The sequence below is a fragment of the Lampetra fluviatilis genome, chromosome 3, assembly GCF_964198595.1.
Source record: "Lampetra fluviatilis chromosome 3, kcLamFluv1.1, whole genome shotgun sequence".
Lineage (NCBI taxonomy): Eukaryota > Metazoa > Chordata > Hyperoartia > Petromyzontiformes > Petromyzontidae > Lampetra > Lampetra fluviatilis.
In genome coordinates this window covers 19,880,381-19,901,240 of record NC_136277.1, presented here as the reverse complement: position 1 = coordinate 19,901,240, position 20,860 = coordinate 19,880,381, and the positions used below count along the sequence as shown (strand labels likewise).

The 20,860-nt window shown below is 40.1% G+C and overlaps 1 protein-coding gene across 13 annotated transcripts in view; it reads right to left on the bottom strand.

Annotated features, from left to right (window-relative positions):
• Positions 1-652: 652 nt before the first annotated feature.
• Positions 653-20,860, bottom strand: part of HERC1 (HECT and RLD domain containing E3 ubiquitin protein ligase family member 1) — a 127,002-nt gene continuing 106,794 nt past the window's right edge. For all 13 annotated transcript variants that reach the window (XM_078884591.1, XM_078884586.1, XM_078884649.1 and 10 more), the window contains 21 exons: positions 20,507-20,653; positions 19,451-19,552; positions 18,807-18,980; positions 17,254-17,565; positions 15,738-15,803; positions 15,256-15,381; positions 13,643-13,781; positions 12,871-13,052; positions 11,549-11,704; positions 11,049-11,171; positions 10,634-10,736; positions 9,847-10,016; positions 8,921-9,059; positions 8,056-8,225; positions 7,442-7,611; positions 6,443-6,608; positions 5,796-5,872; positions 5,257-5,509; positions 3,426-3,578; positions 2,859-3,164; positions 653-1,942 (listed from right to left, as the gene is read on the bottom strand). In XM_078884591.1, the coding sequence (XP_078740717.1) occupies positions 1,757-1,942; positions 2,859-3,164; positions 3,426-3,578; positions 5,257-5,509; positions 5,796-5,872; positions 6,443-6,608; positions 7,442-7,611; positions 8,056-8,225; positions 8,921-9,059; positions 9,847-10,016; positions 10,634-10,736; positions 11,049-11,171; positions 11,549-11,704; positions 12,871-13,052; positions 13,643-13,781; positions 15,256-15,381; positions 15,738-15,803; positions 17,254-17,565; positions 18,807-18,980; positions 19,451-19,552; positions 20,507-20,653 (3,420 nt within the window). In that variant the 3' untranslated portion in view covers positions 653-1,756. The remainder of the gene's footprint in view (positions 1,943-2,858; positions 3,165-3,425; positions 3,579-5,256; positions 5,510-5,795; positions 5,873-6,442; positions 6,609-7,441; positions 7,612-8,055; positions 8,226-8,920; positions 9,060-9,846; positions 10,017-10,633; positions 10,737-11,048; positions 11,172-11,548; positions 11,705-12,870; positions 13,053-13,642; positions 13,782-15,255; positions 15,382-15,737; positions 15,804-17,253; positions 17,566-18,806; positions 18,981-19,450; positions 19,553-20,506; positions 20,654-20,860) is intronic.

The following is a 20,860-nucleotide window of genomic DNA, read 5'->3' as shown; positions in this document are numbered from 1 at the left end:
ACCGTGCATGAGGGAGGCATTGGGCTACTAGGAAGATAGGGCCCCTGTACATCTAGAAATGCCTTGTCATTTTTGCCCAAAAAAACATCGTGCTGCTTTGTGATAATCCATTCCCTGCATCTTCACATACCATTGAAGCCTCTTTCAGGTTGACGTGATTAACACTTCATACCCCAGACATGGTGGATGCTACAAATACACATACACTTAAAAAAACACAAGCAAGCCCCTGGGCACAAATTAAAAAGAAATGGGGCATAGGTACCTTAGGTTCCAGATGAAGGATTGTTGATTTTCCAACCTCATGTTTATATCAATCATTTAATTTCTGTTAGCGAGGCCCCCAACTCACACGTGTATGCCCTGCCTGGTCTGAGATATCTCTACTGTGGAATCTCAGAGAGACAGCAGGGTAAAGGGTCCATGGCAGTCCAATTCTAGCCAGTAAAAAGGGTTTGCAGCAGGGGACGTGAGGTCATACACGAGAGGGGAAGGTGGGATGGGGGTGGTTGAAAATGTAATGAGATTAAATATAGATCATTATAACAATGTAATCCTTGTTACTGAAACCATTATCATCGTAACTTGAATCCATTGATTTTTATGGGAAGCTTAAAGTCAAAATAAAAGACACGCAGAGTGAACATAATGAATGCTGCATTTATTGTGTCCGTTTGGCATAAATCACACGCCCAGCTTTTGTGATGGGTGACAAACAGAAGAATGGAAGATTGAAATAAATATTTTAAAAATAAATGTCAAATTAGGGAGATTGTGCTCGTCCTCCCTGCTTTCGATGTTTTCATACACAAATGTACATATCTCATGGAAAATTAATTCGTGAAAGGGAAGCCACTGCGAAAAGTGACATGCTTGTCTAAAAATAACATTTACAGTAAAAAAAATTGTAATGCACCTTTGACTTCCAAATCTTTGTACTTTTTACGCTCTATAATTGTGTGGTGAATAAGTCGCTAAACTTTATATTACTTTAAATATTTAATACTATCATTATCCATCAGCACTTTCCAAGAGTAATCTTGTTTCTCAATGACACCAAACCTCGGTATAAAGTTAGAATGTTAATTGTGCAATTAAGACGACTTCCAATATAGATTGTGTTTTCCATGCGTAAATAAAAATTAAGAAACTTAAAAATAAGTGGCTCAGTTTCTTTTGTTGGAAATGACACGTGTACTTCACGTGAATATGCACAATGGTATAGTACAGCACCATCACCAGGCTCAGAGTCACTGTTTTTTTTCTGATTTAGAAGCAATAAACCAGTGACTCATTATATGCACAGCATAGCATTCATAAAAAAAACACAACGCAAATGTCTGAAAGAACACAAGACACAAATCCACGGTCATAAGGGAAAATATTTAACGCAAGGTTATTCACCTCTTTCGTTACGATCGGAGTACACATTTTGTTTAAAACACTTTACATGTACAAAGATCTATAATTCCATACAAAGGTGGTTGCAATGAAAATAAAAACAATAGAAACTCCCCCCCCCCCCCAGAAGGCTGCTGCAAAAAATTAACAAGTGACACAGGTGGACATTTACCTTAATCACTTTATACCGTTAATGTTGAGCCAGCATGGTGGATGGGTGGATAGACAACACAGTCCAAACATCAGTAGTCTGTGGATATAATGCAACAAACGTATGAATTGTAGAAAGGGTAGGAGCTGGTTGCTTTGCAGAAAAGCGCCACCGGCCCGGGGGGGGGGATGCGTCTCTTTACGCTCAGTAGTCCGTGTCGGAGCCATCGGCATTGTCAGCGTTGCGTGAGAGCATGTAGTTGTCCATGTCGATGGACTTGCAGTTGTTGATGGCGTAACGCAGCCGCTCGGCCATGACGGTCTGGCTGGAGTAGGGAGGCAGGCGCAGCTGGAAGAAGCAGGTCTGCGAGGTGGGGAGGCTGTCAAACGGCTGCGCGCCGTGGGGAGACAGCAAGCACATGGATGGGATGCAGTTAAATAATTAAAAGCGGAAGGCACAGCGTAAGTGAATCTTGACAGAGGGCAGTGCTTGGTGATTAATCATTGATGAGTCATGCTTGAGGCGGGCCTACAGCAACGGCTGGGTGATTTTATCAAATTTGCTCAAGTACCATACTGCAACAATGATGGGAATTATAAAAAGTAAGTGTCAATTATAACAAAAGCATCAGGAATGTGGTTGAACAACCCAATGGAAATGTATTTCAGCGACATGAATATTTGTTCAGGTGTATTCAGTAAATTTAACATGAGAAAATAACAGATACAAATGTCCAGTGTGATGGATTTTCAAAGCCTTTTTGGCAATGCTAAACATTGCATTTGGAAATACTGATAAGAATACTTAGTGTTGTGTTGGTTCTAATACCAACCCAACAGCAACGTTTGTGATAATTGCAGTGTCTGTAATCAGGACATTGTACATAGGGCACACAACCTGGCAGAACTGTGGCCGCATAAGTGCAGACAAACAAGTAAAAGAAACAAGCACAACAAGTCACTTTTTCACCCAAAAGCGTTAACCCAAACCTTAACTCCTGTTACCCACAAAAATTACAAATAAAACGGTTTATGTACCTCTCAACTCCTCATACATTAAAAATGCAATCACGGGGAAGTTTTATAGTTAGATTTATTAGTAAGCTATATTTCTATTATCCACAAATTTGTGAATAGAACACTCAAGTTATAACAATACTATTCAAAGATGCACTCTTTCCTGCAGATAACAGAATCGGACAATAAGACCACAGCTAAAAAAGGAATTTCACTATATCCTCCAGCACACTCCGGGAGCCTCATCAAATACAATGAAACAAGAAATAATATCGTCGCAGCTGCCTCACCCGATCGACCTTCATGATCTGGAAGCGCTGCGAGATGTCAGCCAGATTGGCAGGCAGGCGCGAGCGTCCCGACACGAAGCGCATGAAGAGCACGCGCTCCTCATTGGAGAAGTCTGTCAGTGTCTGCCAGAGCCACTGGATGAGCTGGTGCTGCTCATCCACCTCCCGGTAGCGCACCACCTTGCGCAACACCTCCACCGAGATCTCGGGCAATCCACACACCATCTGCTCCAGTTGCTTTGCCGTCAGCAGCGACAGCAGCGGAACGGGGACGATCCAGGACATGCCCTCGCGCACTGCTGCAACCTGCCGAGGGCGATGGTGCAGAAGGGGAGCCCCCCCCCCCCCCAAACAGGCAGAAATGAGCGAGCGCTCATGCGGCACGCATGAAGCCACCACACCTGCTCGAAAATGTAATAGGACTTGCGCATTACTTCATTGGGCACGTAAAAAAAACATCGTATGTTTACGTTCTTAATGTCTGCGGAAACTGCTCGAATTAAAATTGGTTGCATCATCTCAGGAGGTAAAAAATGAATAGGCCTGCATAACCATGACTTATGTTACCTGTCGGTCCATCTCATGCATCCTGCACTCGATGGCTCGCTCCACATAGTCCTTCCGGTTCGAGAAGGTGACAGGGATACTATTCCCCCCTGGTACGATTGGTACCACTTTTCCATCCGCACTTCGTCCCACAAACGAGTCCAGGGGAATCATCTGCAATACAGTTTCAGGGGCAACTTAAAAATACGTTCAGGACAACTTCTGCAGTAATATATATTCCACATATTATACATGGTTTCCTTATTAGCACATTTTAACATCTTAGGTTTTGCATGAACACAACCCAAGTTACTGTATTAATTTTATAGCCATTTTCTAGCGCCTTCCAAGTGCCGTGTCAGTCATGGGCGAGTCGTTTTGAAAGACTTAACCACACTAATTATTGCGGGGCTGGTGGTGAAAAGGTGGGGATTCAAGAATAGTTGAAATAACTCAACACCGATGCTAAACCATGGGCTGGAATCAAACTCGGGTCAACCTTGTGCATAAGAACCTTGTGCTAACCACATTGCCACCACTCACCAACTGTTATGGTTAACTACCTTGCATTTAAATGGAAGTTTTCAGAACGATTTGTTATTTTATATATGATTAAATTAAGATGTGTTGCAAAATGTTGTTTTAAAATAGATTTAAAGTTTGAGGCCACTGAGTTTTGCAAAACATGCAGAGTTTTCCACTACATTCTGAACATCTACATCACACACAAAGTGAATAATTACAAAAAATTATTAACCAATAAGAAAATTTAACAACTACCCCAAAAATATTGAATGCTTTATTAATTAGTAACAAGTATAACAATTATCCTTAATTTATTTACAAGATTTATATTATTTAATAATGCTTATAATCGAGTTTACAAAAATTTATTAAAATGCATTAGATCAAATGATATCTAATTGAACCGTACCATGTGATTTGTGTCACCACTGAAAGCACTTTCATGAAGATGAACACAATTGCGAAGGACAAGGAAGAGGGATGAGGTCCCACACTTGCAGGCCACAAAAAATTGTAGCAAAACTTCAAACAGCAAATTCTCACAGATTACACTTATAGTGCAAACTGTTGCCTTTTTAGTTTGGTTCATGGCTGAATTAAACATTTTGCTATTTACCGATTAAAATGTTCTATAACCTTTCCATAATAGTTTGGTGGTTTACCGGTTTTCAACAGCCTTTTAAGTGTTCTGTGAATCTGTATGAGGTTTCTATAATAAACTCTGATACGGGGTTACAATTTTTAAAACAATGGTCCAGAAATGATGGCATGCATCACTGAACTAAGTAATTTCCGTTTGATTTATACGTGAAGGCTCCAGTTGTATTAAATTACATATTTGAGTACCAAACTGTGACCATAATGTCAACGGATTGGGCCAATGAATTATGAGTTTTTAATGTAGATGTTGGAAGGAATCCCATTGAATGAATATTTTTCTACGTTGCAGTTTACAGTTTCTGTACCACAACACAAGTTGTAATATAAATTTTGATTTAAAGCTTTTGTGACTGCAGGGATTCATATTATTGGTTCTTTCGGTAAAGTCACGTAGAAGGGAAATAAGAAAATAATATAAAACAATAAAAAACTTTACCGAAAGAACCAAGAATATAAGTTGTAATATACTCATTTAATCACCTTTATTTGATGTCTTATTTGTTTCACATTCACATCTATCGAATATCTTTGTTAATGCACAAATGGCTCATTTTAGTTTGGATTTCTAATTGACAGGATGTGCTTTGGTGATATGTTCAAAGCAGAATACCACGCTGATGATGGCTATGAGGAAGGCCAACAGGACAATGAAGAGAGAGAGCCTCACCTCGTGGAAGTTGAGCTCGGTGATGCCACTGTCCTCAATGTGCAATATGCTACAAAGGCTCTGCACGTACAGCAGATCGACTTCCTCGAGGTCCTCCAGCCCAAGCGGGATGGAGCACAGCTGCTTCCACACCATGGGAGCCAGGTGCAGGTCCAGTGGTTTCTTTGTGCGCATTGCCACACCCATCAGGATACCCAAGAATTTGAACTGCAGAAGGTGCTCATCCAGACTTGCCGATGGATTAAAAATGAACCTATCAATAAACCGGCAAAATAAATAGAATATTATTTTAATATGAAGTCAGGATCTGCTGTGTGTGTATATACTCATGGCAGTGGAAATGCTCAAAAGCTGTGCCAAAATAAGCAGTTATACATAATGCTTAATTTCTCTGAACACTGCAGACTTAATAATATTCTAAGAAAAGTGTTATCATTGTAAAACGACCTCCAAAATGAGTCTACATTTCTCTAATTGTACAGAAGCAAACTGTGCATGATCGAGTAGGTGCTGCTATATTTTTTTAGGATAAAACAAACCTGTCTCTGTTGTAACCAACTTCTGCAGCGGAGTTTGGGGTTGGAATAAGAAGGTCCACAACACCAGTCTCCAACTCCTGTGCAAACATTTCATATTTACATGTTAAAAGTTACACACAGCTTAACGGTCATAAAACAAATTATTACTGTAGTTGTATTCATTCCTAACATAATCCACTTTCTTTATTATATTGTCCTTTGACAGACTGACATTCCAGACATTCCACTGCAGTTAAATTATAGGGCAAGTAAACTTGTGGTGTTTATTCAGGTGACAAAAAGGTCATTACCTATTAAAAAAAAAACAACAAATCAAATAAAAATAGGAGAAAAGAAACAGGCATACTAATGCATTACTATGAAATATCTTTACACAGGGTTGATCCACTAAGCTGCGGTTGTTTTTAAAATATGTATCCGACAGGTGGTGGTGGTGGTTAATTTCTCCACGACATTCGTATACAATGACCTTCTTATGCATTATGTCACGGGGCAATAAATTATTCAAGCGAGCCAGACCACCAACAAAGCGGCTATTGCAAGAAATGTGGGCTCCACTATGTTTGGCCCACCACAGGTTTCGAAGCACTGCCGTAAAACCGACTCCCACGTGACCGGTTGCCCAATTTACCATCAGGCACTCTTACCTGGCACATCTCAGTGATGGTGTCATCAAATACTCCACCAGCATCGTCTGCTCCCTCCCCAACCAGTTTCACCTTCCAGGCACGCGAGGGCAGCCGCAGGTCTGACGCACTTAACTTCACCACCTGCCGAGCGATCTGTACAAAGATGGGCTTGCACTTCCGTCCCCTGTACAAAAAAGGAACGCGATTAGGATAGCCACCCAATAGATGTGTATCATTCAGTTGATTAGTTCAAACGTTAATGTAACTAGACTACATTAATTTATTGCACCATTGAACATTGGATAAATCTTGTTTGTCCTATATTCACATTCAATGTGTGTGTTTAATTACCGATACAAAAAATAGTTCGTGCAGTATTTGAGAACATTTTACACATTCATTACATTAAAACTAGAAAACATGACACGTGTTACTTTTGGAATGTTAATATAAACAAAAAATTACCAATGCCAAATTGTCAACTTGCAAATGGGTTATGGGTCAGTGGGAACAATCTTGCATACAGATCCTTAATAAAAACACTTCTGTTATAAGATGTTGAGGTGAATGCTTAATAAATAATTTGTGTTTTAATTATTATCTGTATTCAATGTACGGTTTCCGGATGTTTTTCCAAAAATCGGTGCTACAAATACAAGTGTGTGAAAAAAAAAAGCAGGGACCATTCTTATAATAACTAAATTGTTATATATAAAAAAAGTTAACATGATCAGAGGCTAACCATAAAATTGACTGCTTTTCCCCACGCCACTTTAATCATTATTCGAGTGATTTTGTCAGGGTAAGTAAGCTGCGCATTACACATTTGGTAAACAGTGCGACTGGGCTGCTATTACGTTCAAACATGATTTACTGTCAGAATTCAATATCAATTCAGGACACATACCAGAGATCACAATGCAAGTCAGACGATAACAGCATTTTGCCGAACGAACATGAACGCTTAAGAAATGTAGTTTGCTAGCCGGCACACATTATGCAGGACGAGCTGTTGACCTGGTAGAGATGCGCTTGACTGTGATCTGTGGCCCATAGTTCTTGCCCTGCACCATGGTCTTGCCAATGGAGCGAACCATGGGAAGGGTGTAGACGCGGGGTGCCAGTAGCGGCCTCAGCTGACCCTGCACTATCCCCCATGCACCGGCGTTGTACCGCGATGTGTTGAACTGAAAGCAGGAACATGGGAAATGGGGTGCGAATACGGTCACACTCGAGGATATTAATAATAAGTGTTCATTGAAGTACACAGTTCCACTTTAAAAATAACACATTGTTAGAAATGTATGCTGGCTGAAATTAAATGTACTTTTTATGCAAAATCTAATACAAAGAATCAATGGCAAAATGTCAATAACCACCAGATTAGAGAACAGAACCTGGATATTGTCAAAGGATAATAACGCCCATGTATGACATCATTTGAGTTGGTCATCTTCAAAAGAATGACATTACACAGGTTACGCTGTGCAAGGACCCAATAATTCTTGAAACTCAATCCGACTTCAAATGTCACATTTAATATTGGAAAACGACAGGAGGCAATAACTTTGCCAATAAATAATTTAATGCATCCATGGGGATTTGTGTATGTTGGGAGATTGACCAGAAACCTGAATATTGGGCGAGAGGTTGATGAGCCTCCACGAAGTGTACATGAGGTCTGAGAAGTGGTAGAGAACGCGCAGGCGAGCACGGATGGCCTCGACGCTGCACTCCCGCAGAGAGTTGTACTGAGGCGGCACACACTCTGGTTGCCCCAACTGCAGGGCCACGGGCGTTCCTTGAGTTAAAAAACAAAAACGCATGCGTACGGTAGACATGAATATAAAAAGCGCAAGCCCTGCATCCACCATGCCAAACCCACCTCAAGCAACGAAAAACATCTAATATTTAACATATCTTTGCAAGCTAGCCATGTTGATTCCAAGGAGGAAAGTTCCAACATTTTAAGTAGTTGTATGAATGTATAAATATATAAATAAAGGCCATATGGTACAAATGTGCACCCTCATGAAAACTAGCATGCATGCTTGTGTACTTTTTCAATTGCTAGAAGAGTATATAAAAAATATTCAATGCGTGCAATGTACCATTATAATTACCAAAACACAGAAAAACAATAACTGCAGATAAAAAAATAATGTCACGGATAATGTTACAGATTTTATTATTTGCACTTTTGTTATTTGGCAAGTAAAATGAAAATATCAGTTTGCCATTTCATTCATAGCGTACCAATCTTTTAAACAAAGGATAATTATACGTGCATTTTTAAAGTATCCAATTACCAACATCCCCAGACGCTATACATAAAACATTCATATACTCTGGTCGTCCTACCTGTAGTGCCAGTTGTACCTTAATTTTTAAACAAATGCATACATATGGTGTATATATAATAGACAAGCATTGCACGCAATGTGCTCACACCACCGCAAGCAATGAGGTTGTGTTCCTTAACTGGGGCATGTGTACCTGGAGCTCTGGGACAGACAGGAGGCGATGTCCATGCTGCGCTGTGGCAGCGCCCGGCTGCAATCTGCCGAGCATTCTTTCCCTGCAGTGCGGTCACCAGTGTTGGCTCACGCACGGGGTTTGTGTGTCCCAGTCCGAGCTGTTCAGTCACGCAAATATATTCAGACCAAACCTATGACTACACACCTTTTTCATTATTACCTTTTTCACTCTGTGTGAAAGCATCAGCCTGCTGCAATGAGCAATGGGGCCAAGGATCATCTCATTTGGTGGTCGTCTTCAGCCTGCGGTAGAAATTATACATTCTAGTGGAAGTGGCAATGCTCTCTGCATGATGTCCACTGTTCACTTCCCAACAGTGGTGGTATGTATTGTCAACCATAGAAATGGATGATGGACCAAGATGACCCCCCCCAACTGAGATTGAAAAGCACCACCTTTAAGGTCAAGCACTCGATCCAGAGCCAAATGGTTACATCCCTTTAACCCTGTTAAAAGGATTTACATGAAAAATAATTATATTTAAACTTAGCAAACCTTGTTTATCTAGAAACACTCAGAATTGTAAAATAAATGTTGTTGGAATAGACATCCCAATCTGTTTTTCAAACAGAGAATTTTTATTGAACATATCCAAAGGGATAATGTTTTCATATTCTTGGTTCTTTTCGGTAAAGTCATGTAGATCGAAAATAAAATGAAAGATAAAATAAAAATAATACATTGAAAATAATAAAAGCAAAAAACCCATGACGTTTCGATCGCAACACAAGCGGCCTTCATCAGGTGGAGAGAAAAGAGGAAGTCTTTTCATAAAAGTGTACATTTCAGTCTATTTTTACCAAGAACGACTGTGCAGTATACATAACGGCAAGATGGTAGTTGTGAGAATTAGACGTTGAGTGCGTGCGTGTTTCTGTCCGTGCCTGCCCCTCCGAGTTGCTCCCCCAGGCGTAGACGTCCCCTGTCGAAGCCAGAACGAGTGTGTGCTCAGCACCCACGGCCACGTCCTCAACAAAGATGCCTGCCAAAGCTGGCACTTGCTGAGGCCTGTTGTGATTTCTGGCCCTCCCCTCTGGTAGCCCGATCAGGCGGTCTGGCAAGTGCAAGCGCAGACAAATGATGAACGAGTCAAATTCGAGCAAACTTTGTTTGAATAGGCCAGAAATCCACATATAAGATGCATGCACTACAATTTAGCCTTTAAAGCAGAGCATTTTTAACTTAAAATCTCCGATTAGCACTGTTGGCTAAGTACGATGGGAACTAAGTTCTATGTAAAAGTTTTTGAGCTAATACAATGATTCATATTTGTTTTTGGGTTGGGTAACACTAATTTTGGCATAACATTAGTCATTAACTTACAACCACTTGACAAAATTGTCATGTGGAGAAATGTTTTCATCAGTCAGAATGTGATCAATGCATTGTCAAGAATAAATACAGTTGCCAACGTGACAATCGTGAGCATTTATAAATGTGCATATTAACACTTTCACAAACTCAAAAACACAATTGATGTATCTGCAGAGTTGTCTCGACAGAATTGTTTAAATTTTATCATGACATTTAATAAAAATGCAAGTATTATTAACACTCAAAGTTGATATTATATTGTGTAATGCCTCCAGTTATCTACATGTGTATACTATATGTATAACGTGGTGTCACACTTTAATTACAGGAAATAAAGCAAACAGATGTAAGTATAACCTTGGCCAAAGGTGAAGACTCGCCCATCCTTTGTAAGGGCAACAGAGAACTGGGTCCCACAGCAAACCTTTTTCATTCCAATAAAACATAGGGCATCCACTTTCTGTGGTTTAAAAAGAGACATCATTAGTTAATGATTAACACAAAACAACATGGTTAAACCTGTCTGGTCATGTGTGTATGGAATAAAAAAAACAGTATTGATTGTAGGAATGGTTGCGGTGTTCCATAGCATGCACAGCATTGATTAAATGCAAGTTAATGTGTTTAGTACATGATGTTCAGAATGAATCACATCCATTTGGCTGTTTGGTATACATGTTTGCAGCATTGATCAATTGTGGCTCTTTGGATACATTTCCAATATTTCGGGTGCCAGCTGACCAGACAGCTGTCGATAGTTGAGTTCACGTACCTGCGGTGAAGACTTTGCAGTGGAGTTCCCCAAACCAAGCTTCCCATAGTCTCCATCACCAAAAGCCCAGACAGTCATGCCATCATTTGAAACAACCAGGGTATGATTTAAGCCACATGCCACCTAAAACAAAATTGCATTTAAGCACTTCCTTACAATTGCACACACACATTGCATTAAACATCAACATTTCTGGTACACCTAAAATATATACAACATTAAATTGCTGACCAATATTTACCACATACTTGCACTTTAAATAATGTCACCTTTTTATATATGGAATGCCACACAAAAACTATCATGCAAGTGACATGAAGGCAGCCAGCATTCACAATGATGTACGGTAGACCCTCATTTCACATTAGTAATGCATGTTGTAAACACTTTTACATCATAATACTAATTCATGGCATGAGCGACAGTTTCGCACGCATTCCATAAGAGCCAAATTGACCAACATATGTTGGTGTTAGGGCAAAGAAAACTGGCTTCTTTACCTGCCCAACCTGTTGTCCGTCGAGACTGGTCACCTTCTCGGGCAGCTTCTTGTTGGATGTATTGCCGTGGCCAAGTCGGCCATAATCACCGTTTCCGAACGTGAACAACTTTCCGTCAGCTGTGACCACAGCAGAGTGCTTGAAACCACAGGAGAGCTGACAAGGTCACAATGATGATTATTGTTAAATAAGCAAAGGGTAAGGGGTTACAAAATCAAAGAGCTCATGGTCAATGTAAGCCTGCTGAAAGCAAACATTGGGCAGTGCTCGTAACGCTGAGTTCGGGTAGACTCTCCATGTTTATGGTTGAGACCAGTTTCTAAATAGAACACTCACTTTTGACCTCCCGCAAAGTGGTACTCAATTTATAGACCACAAAAGGATCGATGGGCTGAATCAACACATGACTGGGGATTTTAATTCACCCCATTATCCGACCGGTTAAATGTGTTCACGTGATAATACTGTATGCCTCCTAATAAAATTGGGATCATAAAATGAAAGACACCTTACAACTTCAGCCCCTTGGAGACTTGAGGTAAAGAACATGCTGCCATGTACTCTACACTATTGTACATTAAATTAAACGATATTCAGTTAAATGTGTGGTATTCCCCCACAATGTTTCACAGAATTACCAAATATATGCTGGAGTGCAAATCCTTCTTTTATAATCAGATAACAGACCATTGAGATTCCAAGACAGGGGTGTAAAAAAAAGAGAGTAACTGAAGAAAACACAACTGACTAAACCACATTGCAAATGTAAAGCACAATAAAAAAATATTGACACAAGATATAAAATGACAGTTATACGACAAATCTTAGAGATAAATTACTGCTTCATACAAATAGGGAAGGTATGTCAAAATCACATCAATAACAATCCAATAAATATGTAAACATATTGAAGACCGACTGGGATGTAATATTTTATAAATTATAATTCAGGTATATTTTTATACTTGTAAGGAACAACAAAACTGAAAGCAAGGTTTACCAAACGTAATAACTTTCATAAGACGGTAAAATATTAGATGCACATCTTAAAAGTTTCCTTTGAGTTTGCTTGCCACCCTGTGGTGGCAGAGTAGTAAAGACAATTTCAGAACAATACATGTCCTTCTTGTCAACAGAGGAGGATATCCAGTAATGATTATTGCATTATATGCCAAAGGAATGTTGTAATTGTGTCACATTGGTGGGAACATCATTACAATTCCTTGCTTTCACACGTAATGAACAAAAAAACATATTGAACACATTTGCCACTTTGTTTTTAAGTATTACCAAGACAAAGGACACAGCGATTAGGGCCAGACCTGGACAACCTCCTCTCCCTGGAGGGCCTCGATCTGACGGGGTCGCCGTTGACGGTCACTATTGCCGTGGCCCAGTTTCCCATAATCACCATCGCCCCAGCTGAAGACCTCTCCACTCTCTGTCAGGGCCATGGAATGGCCATCGGAGCCACACGATGTTGACAGCTGAGTCACCACAAACCCTATCCCACCAAAAAAATCAGGTCAGAAAGAGCTGTCAGTTTTGATTATAACCAAGCATTCATTATCGTTTGGATTTCCAAAGTTTCCAGAACAATGACTTTGAACAGATTGGCAGGTTTGTGTGGCATTTGCATAACCGTCGTTACATTGGTCCACACAAAAAACTGGAATAGTTAAATGTAATGACAGAACTGAATTTATATATCGGCATACATAAACATATATGTATTTACACATGACAATCCACGCAAGATAAAATTCAACTCAGAAGCTGATGAATATTTACTCACTATAGGAGGGACCTCATTGTACTTTATCAGATTTAAAAGTATGCAGGCAAATTTGCCATCGCTGCATGATACAAAGAACCTCAGGGAATTCAGATGCAAAGCCACCTTGGCATAATTAAATTTAATCTGCATCCAAGGAATTGGAGGCCACAAGGTGAATTCATAATTCTAGATGACTTGATGCGTGTATCGGCAACATGCGAGTGAAACAACAAGCATGACAGAGCTGTAAGAATAATAGCAAAGAAAATAGATAATGGCAGATTGCATGAAAATTGCTGATCATAAAAACCCGTTACCTTGCAGAGCTGAGATGACTGTTAAAGTGTGCAGATCATCAGAATTTCCTTGTCCTAGTCGTCCATAACTGCCTTCTCCACAGGCCATCACAGAACCATTGGCTTGTACAACAAATGTGCAGTTCTGCCCACACACAACCTGAAAAATACAAACAAATAAACAACAAAACAATTCTGGCATGGTTGATAGAGACAATTTTGTAAACACTAAAAACACCCACAATGTTAGAAAGAACATCTGATTAGTCTGATCGGCAGACGGCATCTACAATATTGATGCTGTAACGTGTCGTAGCGCGTAATTTTTTTTTAAGCGTGCCACAAATTATATCCTTCAAATAAAAACTCAGAAAACACAGGATGGACGCTTGTGTTGCGACCGAAACGTCGTGTTTTATTTTATTATTTTTCTATCTACGTGACTTTACCAAACGAACCAGAGAGTATGGATTCCTGCAGTCAAGAAAGCTTCAAATCAAGACAGTACATTGCATTGGAATTTTAGACAACAACCATTCTATGTAAGTAGTACCAGCAAATATAGATTTCACAATTTAACATGTAGGCTTTCGCGACCAATATCATCCACAATATAGGGTTCTTTTTGGGTTAGATCACGTAAATATAAATGTGTCGTTGACCCGCCACCACCTGACACAGCCAATTAGTAAGGTTTGTCACGTAAACAAAACATGCCAATTCGTTACTCGTACAACACACTGGTGTGTTGGAGAGCAAATCCACAACAATTACAAACCGAGTACGACATTTCACCAGAAATTACAACTAGGTTCATCAGGCAACAGCCAGATTTGGCAAAACGTTGTACTCAAGATTGTAAATGTTGTGACTTGGCTCTCGCAACACACCAGAACAAAAAAAACCTACATTATGGATAGATTTAACACACAGAATTATCGCAAACAAGTTTTTAAGTTTATAAATATATAGGCGACACTTTCCAAGGTAACATTTAAATTCACCAATGGCTCAGGGCTATCAATCAAGATGACTGATGTGCAATTGCTTGCTAGAATAAAAAGATGCTTGGACTTGATTGGACTCAAAATATTAAGTGTAATCCGAAAAACACAGACACAAGGCTAATCCTCTTCCCAAAGAGACCACTGTTTTCCAAATGAGATGCATTTCAAATGCATAATCTATCATGCTCTAACACAGAGTGACTGTGGGAGTAATTAATAAAATCAACACTGCAAGCGTATGCTTGAAAGATAAAATAGTGGATAATTTTTATAAAATACATAATATCTTGATACTTTTTTATTGAAGTCTGGCCAGAAGCTTTATCGTTCATACTGTCAATTAAGCCATAAGGATTAAAATCCAAAATTCAGTGTACTCATTATGCTTCAAACCCATTTCAAACGAAGTTCAAGAGATTTACTGTAATAGGATTATATAAAAAAAACACATTCACATGAACATCTCAAACACACCACCCCATTTTAGCACAATAGCACGTTGCAGGTTAACTGATAAAATGCACAAGGTCAGACTACCTGCCTGCGATTAAAAATGCCCACCCACAACTTGGAGAATTGGAAGGTGAAAGGGTTAAAGTATGTGAAATTGGCTTGCACTGCAATTACCTGTTGTGCCTGCGAGAAGGAGGGCGTGAGGGTCGGTGTCAGAACACTCCGGCCGGCCTCTGCCAGCTGGCCGTGACGGCCCCCGCCCCACATGTACGCTTCGCACTTCCCGCCCAGCTGCCAGTCCTACCCACGAGACACGCCCACACGTTGGCACGCAGTGTGCCGAGAATTATTAATCACCGAGGAAATAGCGTCTGCTTAAAGCGACCACGTGATATCTTGTTAATTACATTTCGGGGAATAGAGAAGATTATATTTTTATTTTAAATGTCAACACTTGGCTAATGAACAATTAGCATTTTTTTGGGTTTTAGCATTTTTCTTAGAAAAACGTTTTAAAAAAAACACACCTACATGGGTGACCCCCATGGGGCAAATTAATAAAAGGAAGAAAAAACACGCAAAATGTGTTATTGTATAATATATTTAAATATACAATGTACGTCGTATCAGTGTTAAGTAATGGATGTGGCATACACCTCTGGTTTGGCTGTAGCCCATGCCATTATCTGTTCATCCATTGATGCATTCCATTTAGTGTTGTCCTAGAAACAGACACACCATAAAAACAAATATTTAAAAAAATCATAACATATATGCTCTTTATTTAAGCAGAACATTTTATCAGGATAGCCTCACTGAGTTTCAAAGACTTCTTCAGGAACATCCTGCATTGGGACATTGGGACAATTCTATTCATGAGCGACACACACAAGGACTCCGGAGTACTCTGAGAAAACGATCACATATCGGCGGTTCAAACGCAAAGCTTTATAGAGATAAGAGCAAGAATCCATTGCGGTGTTGCCATCGATTAGAAAACTCACAGCCCAAGCCTAAAACAAACACTTGCTCTCCTACGGCCCCTCTTCATCCCAGGATTAACAAGACTTAATTATGCTTAGTTTTCGGGACGTGATGAGATTGGGCACGGTTTATAAATGTGAAGTATAAGGAAAAAATGTATGTAATGACAACACAACCAAATTTAACAATTCATTAGTACTTTTACATACAATAAGCAGTGCTTTTTCAATCCAAATGTACTGTACAGTATCAATTATCACATATTGACTATTCTTTTACTAAATCATAGACTTACACACTCAAGTTTCCTAAACTTTCACATTAGGCCCAGGAGCGTAAATCGTGCCTAATTAAACATCCAGGAATAAGTAAACCATAAATGCCTAAAGTGTAATGCACCATGCATGCCAAACATAAACAACATGTCTAACTCTCTTTTAAATGACCCTATTGATTTTGAATTCACTTTGCTGGCTGGCAGACTATTCAAGTGATCTACAACAGCCAGGTATGTGTTTCCTGGCATTCCACGTGCAATGAGCAACACTACAGAGAGCCCTTAGCAGCAAATCTCCAACTCATCCCATTACGAGTCCAATAAAGCTGTGTGCTGTTACTACACCATCGCAGGCTATTTCACAAGAACCCATAAAGGAGCAGAGAGCTCAGCAGCTTGCAGGGACAGTTAAATAAAAAACATGCAGACCACCGTAGTAACCGAAATTGCATAGTAACCTAACAGCCCAGTATCTTGAAAAAAAACCCCACAAATAATTACATGACGCAGAATAAGAAGCAGACAGCAGACAGCTGACTGACGAATTTAAGATAAAAAAAGTATAGGTATAATAACACACAACAATGGCAATGTGTTCACAACTTTTGACGTCTTGTTAAATGTAAATTAAGATGGCAAAGGGCAAGGCATGTGTCAATCCTTTATTGGCATGCAACAGAATTATCATGAGCAATGCCAGAGGCTAAAATTAAATACAATTTGGATTTAAAACGTGAATTTAAAGATGCTGCACAAAGGATAAATGTGCCCATCTGTGAGATTTTGAAAATGGCAAGGGGTGATCTCAAAGTTGATGTGGGATTGGATTGGGAGGCAGTGGAGGGTGGGTCACGGGTTGAGAAATCCTTGAATCAGCCCCACTATGAACACCACCTGCTCTGCTCTCATACCTGTGGCTGGAGCTGCTCCTCAGGCGGTAGGTGCTCCAACTCGGGAACCACAAACGTTTCGGGAAACGCAGAGCTCCGTGCAAGCGCTTCGGCTGTCTTCACCGTGGTGGAAAAGGAGGCCAACCATGTCCACTCCAAGGGGTTCCAGTTGCCACCCACCTCCACTGGGGTGGCACCCAGAGTCACGCTCCGGTGGTGGGGAGGAAGCGGTGGGCGGCACAGAACTACCTCCAAGTTGAGCCCAACGGCCAACGAAGCCAGGCACTGCATATAGGCACTATGCACCAGTTGCTCTCCCGACACCACAAACAGCTGGTGGATAAGAGAGTAAGGATGGTTGGGGGAAATTAGGAACAAAAAATATATCATTTATTATTATTTCATCAATGCCTGTATATATTAGACACATTTGATCACCTCTGATTATCACGGGTGGCTACGTATAGTGCGAAAGAAATTCAACATACATTACGCACATCACGAGCATTTGTAGGATAATGTGTTGTGTTTGGCAACAGAATCTTCAATGAAGTAATATCTTTTCCACCGTGTACATATTGCAAAATGTTTGGTTCCTGCCAATTATGGTTGCTACCACCATAGAACACAAAAACAACATTTGCATTCATTTTTCGATTTAAAGCTTTCGTGACTGCAGGGATTCATCTTCTTGGTTCTTTCGGTAAAGTCACGTAGAAGGGAAATAATAAAATAATAAAAATAAAACATAATAAAATAATTCTCACGACGTTTTGGCCACAACGCAAGCAGCCGTCCTCAGATGAAAAACAGGTCTGTCGGGAAGACAGCGTCAGACGCTGTCTTCCCGACAGACCTGGTCTTCACCTGAGGACGGCTGCTTGCGTTGTGAAACGTATGTTTTATTTTTATTATTTTATTATTTCCCTTCTACGTGACTTTACCGAAAGAACCAAGAAGATTTGCATTCATTTTAAACATATCCCTCTTTATTTGATACTCAATGATTTATTAGCCCTTGACGTGATTTCTTGAGAAGATACCTTTTGGAAAAATATTGATATATTCATTTTGTTAGAAGGGATCATGTCAGTGTGGCAGTCAAGGATGGCCCATATCCAATATTCTATCTACCAAGGAGATTGAGCGATGAGATCAGCCAATGTGCGGGTGTTAAGTGGATAACCACATTGCAAAAGCGTGAGATTGCGCAGCTTAGGGAGGCCTTCAACCAGCAGTGGCTGATGATTCACTTTTAAAATGTGACAGATTTATTCACATACAGCACCAATTATCATTTCCTGGATCTCTTTCAACTTCTATTTTACATAGCATGTGATGGGGGGTGCGTTAGCACTGCTCTAAAAACCCCTAAACCCAAGTTCGATTCGCAGCTGCTACCAACATCATTGGAGAGTGATATGTGAACCAGTCGTGGGCACCGCACTTCATAGACCCCGACGGATCAGCACGGCAAAGTTGAGGCAAATAACCTCCACTATCAACACGGCATTGGGAGGCCTTCATTCAGCAATGAACACATGGATGCAAATTAAATGTCACGATGTACGCACCTTCTCATAGAAATACTGTTCCTGCAGCATGATGGGCAGCCTCTCCAGCAGGGCCCGCATGCAGGGTGCTGCGCTAAGGCCCACGATACCCTGACTGCGCAGTGCGGTGCGGCAAGTAGCCAAGACCTGGTGCTTGGACACCCAATCAGCCATGCAGCTCACCACCAACACATCCTGTAACGGTGTACAAACAAGCCTACATTAAGCAACTTGAGCATTCAACGTTCCGTAATCGTTATTACGTGCAAAATTAAAGTGAGGAGTCTTCCACCTTCTGAAAAACATTGTGAGAAGTTAGAGCTATGATTACTTATTAATTACTAACATTTAATAAAGATTGTAGCTAAAAATGTCTTTAGTTGTTCAACTAATTCAAGACAACATTTTAAGCGGGAGGGTACAAAAACGTGGAATCTAGAGCCAATGATAAAGAAAAATATGTTTACAGCAGTTTGTTAACGTGACAAAGAATACAACCATAAATTCCAGTCAATAACATAATGCGTATTTTTGAAAGAAACAATTTTTAAAAACTAGATATTCTTTTGTATATACAAAGACTATGTCTTCAAATAGGTTGGTAAAACACTTGTCAACACATTGCACCATTTCAAAGATAAACGACTGCTGTTGAAGAAACATACCTTGGACCGGTTGGAACATGTTGCCACTCCAACATCAGGAATCCAAACCATACTTGTTATTGATCCAGACCCAGACACCACTGTCTGCAACACTGACCCATCCTGAAAAGTAGAAAATTGTTATTTAAAGAAAATGACAAAACTTGTGTGGCAGCCAAATCATTTAAATCTTTGTTGTTGCATTGTTACTCCAATAGTCTTACCTGAAATATTAATGCAATTGAAATTCGAAGGTCTTTTTTTAAAATAGTAAAATAGCAAAAGAATGCTTAAATGTTAATATATTAATTTGGTCAAGTAAATAAGATGTGCGTGGAATATTATTCGCAGTGGTTAAAGAACTGTGCTCAAAACATGGCGAGCTGAGTTTAATTCCCGGCCATGGCTAATATCAGTGGTGAGTGATATCAGAATAAGTTCTGGGTGTTCCCCATCACAAACCCGCATTGACGAGTTTAGCGAAGTATGATCCTACATGACAGACAAGACATGAAGATGCCTTCATCCGGCAGTGGCTTGACAAAAGGTTGCAAATCATTGAATAAGATGGAGAAATAGTTTACATGTGGAGCTAACAGGGAATATAAATAGCAGATATATGTATGTAGACCAGGCATCTAAATGTCATACTGTGGCCATGAGAAGAATACAGAACATGGCTACTTATTTACCAATACTGAGAAAGTTATATTAACATTGGTAAAATAGCCCTATAAATCCTGTCCTGCAAATCTTTCGGCAACTGTAAGCCTGCACTGTGAACGCAGTCATATTTGTATGTATGTAGAACCTCTTTTGCACAATACATAGTCAACCATGCTAATCGGAGGTGCGGGGGAAGAACAACAAACTAATCACAAAAAGCAGTTCTAAACAAATTAGTTTTCAATCTAGATTGAAAAGTGCATATAGCTCCAGTGGCTTCCTCATATCGGAAGGGTGTTCTAGACCACCGCAGAAGCGCATATGAAAGCGGGCGATGCAGTGACCATCTTTGTTCGGTGGTTTGACTCTAGCGAGGATGACCAAAGTTTGCGTGATGGTTTATGCTCCTACCTGCATAGACCAGATGTTCATGAGGCTGCCAACCCCTCCCGACGCCAGCACCATCCCATCAGCACTAAAAGCCACCATCTTGACAGCTGTGATGTGTCCACTCAGACGGTAGGCACACTGTACCGCCTCCTTCCTGTGTACCCAGTCCTGCAGAATTACCAGACAAAATAGAAACGTACGTTATTGAAATTGCACACTATATTTGTTTTAAGTGGACTATTTTATGTTTCACTCAACAAGCTGGGAAGTCTGTTAATGAAGGAAGCTTCCATTTTGTCTGGGGTAAACGTAGCACACCCTCAATTAAGATGACCGTATGAACACGGCAAATTTGCATGGTTTCATTCTAAATCC